Source organism: Arachis duranensis, chromosome 2 (genome assembly GCF_000817695.3).
Source record: "Arachis duranensis cultivar V14167 chromosome 2, aradu.V14167.gnm2.J7QH, whole genome shotgun sequence".
Classification (NCBI taxonomy): Eukaryota; Viridiplantae; Streptophyta; class Magnoliopsida; order Fabales; family Fabaceae; genus Arachis; species Arachis duranensis.
Genome location: NC_029773.3, coordinates 7,825,639 through 7,827,962, shown reverse-complemented (window position 1 = coordinate 7,827,962; position 2,324 = coordinate 7,825,639). Strand labels below are relative to the sequence as shown.

The window sequence follows — 2,324 nt, the reverse complement described above, 5'->3', positions numbered from 1 at the left end:
TAGGACTTATGGACTAGGATTGATATAACTCACTTGACTTTCCTTTGTTAATTGATTTAGGGATGACTAAGTGGGATTAATCCTTGCAACTACCATACTTGTGGCTAGTGATAATGATGAAGACCCTTGACAACCAAATCTTGCCAAGACCATTTTGTTAATAAAGTTTTCTTACCATTTACTATTCATTTTTCTCATCTAAAACCCCAAAATAAATAAATCCATAACCAATAACAAGAACACTACCCTGCAAGTCCTTTGAGAGACGACCCGAGGTTTAAATACTTCGGTTTATAGATTTTAGGGGTTTGTACTTGTGACAAACAATCTTTTGTATGAGAGGATTATTGTTGGTTTAGAGACTATACTTCGACGAGATTTCATTTGTAAAATTCTAAACCGTCAAAAATCCATTCGTCAGCAACGCAATCAACTTCTCTGCAACCCCTTTTGGCATCTTATATAAGTTAAGATAGTAGACTGGCAAGCTATTAAGCACAGACTTGATAAGAACTAACTTTCCAGCTTTGTTAAGTACATTTGCTTTCCACAGACCGAACTTATCTTCTACCTTATCTATAATCAGTTTCCATGTCTTCACTAGTCGAGGATTTGCTCCTAAGGGTATTCCCAAGTACCTTACAGGCAGGACCGCTTCAGTACATCCTAGTAGCCCACAAATATTTGTCACCCATTCTGATTCACAATTAACAGAAATCAAATTCGATTTGTTAAAGTTGATACTTAGTCCATAAATGAGTTCAAAGTATCACAAGAGCCTCTTATAATTCAAGATTTTCTCAGTCTCTGGTAAGCAGAATAAAATAGTGTCGTTCGCAAACTGTAAGTGTGACAGTTCTATTTTATCCCTCCCCACCAACAGAGGAGATATACGTCCATTCCTGACAGCTTCTCCCACCATCCTATGTAATATGACAACCACAAGAACAAACAGGAACGAAGATAGATGATCCCTTTGTCTTAGGCCTCTCTCCATCTTGAACGGCTTGGACAGTGCCCCATTAATTAGAACCGACATAGAGGCTGTACTTACACATTCATTTACCCATGCTCTCCATCTATGTCCGAAACCCATCTTTTCTAACACAATCTCAACGCTCCACCTGACCCTGTCATATGCCTTTTAAAATTCTAGCTTTATAATCGCCACCATCTTTTTACTCGTCCTAAGCCACTGAACTGTTCACATGCAATGAGAGCACCGTCATGTATTTTTTGGCCCTTCACAAAAGCACTCTGTGTCACTCCCACTAGTCTTGGCATCACTGAATTCATCCTTCTTATCAAAACATTCGATATCACTTTGTACACACACTCAACCATGCTAATAGGCCTGAGGTCCTTGATCTCCTTGGCATCCACAAACTTTGGAGCTAGCGCCACCCAAGTTACATTCGCATCCGTCAGTAATTTGGCACTATGGAAGAAAGCTAATACAACTGCAGTGAATTCATGACCAATCTCATCCCAACACTTCTTAATGAAGTTCATGTTATACTCGTTATTACTTAGGACTTTCGTCAACTCACAATTCCAAACAGCCTCTCTAATTTCCTCAGCAAAAGGCATTACTTCTAATGCTGTAGGCTCATCTCCCTCTATCTTCATCACTAGTCCTTCCCGAAATCTAATCAATGGCACATATTATTGTCGATACAAATTTTTATAAAACCCTCTGATCGCAACATTTATTCTGGACTGATTCCGTACCAACCTCCCATACAGTAAGAGCACATCAATTATGTTGTTTCTCCTTCTAGTCGAGGCTACTTGATGGAAGTATAACAAGAACCTTTTGATAAATTTTACATAACTAAACTTTTCTTCTTTTTCTTCTTTTTCTTTATCATTATCGTCTTCTTCTTTTTTTGTTCAAATTCTCTTTCTACTTTTTGTTTCATCTTCTCATAATTTTTCTTGTTTTATCTTTTAACAAGAATAACAATAAGAAAAAATTAAAAAATACATCATGTTACAAAATTATTAAGAGAGGGAGAAAAAAACCATTGTAATAGCAATAGTAATAAAAGAACGACTATAAATAAGAAATTCGCAAAAAAAAAGAAGAAACACAAAAAAAAAGATTCATATTAAAGAGCGTGAGATATGTGTTAGTGAAAAGTTGGAATGTATTCAATACGATCTTACTAATAAAATTAGTTTTAGTTAAATTTAGACTAATTTAATTGCTAAAAAGATTTATATGCGTAGCGGAATCGATGATAAAATAAAAAATAGTTAAACACGTGTAAGATGTAAAATAATATATAATTGCACAAGTAAAGAAAAAAGAGGACAAAAAC

At 35.5% G+C, this 2,324-nt stretch overlaps 1 protein-coding gene across 1 annotated transcript; it reads right to left on the bottom strand.

Moving 5' to 3' along the window:
* Positions 1-394: 394 nt before the first annotated feature.
* LOC107473336 (uncharacterized) lies at positions 395-1,096 on the bottom strand. The gene is made up of 2 exons (XM_016092882.1): positions 895-1,096; positions 395-696 (listed from the first exon to the last, which is right to left on the bottom strand). The coding sequence occupies exons 1-2, from the start codon at positions 1,094-1,096 to the stop codon at positions 395-397; spliced, it is 504 nt and encodes a 167-aa protein (XP_015948368.1).
* Between the last annotated feature and the right edge of the window lie 1,228 nt (positions 1,097-2,324).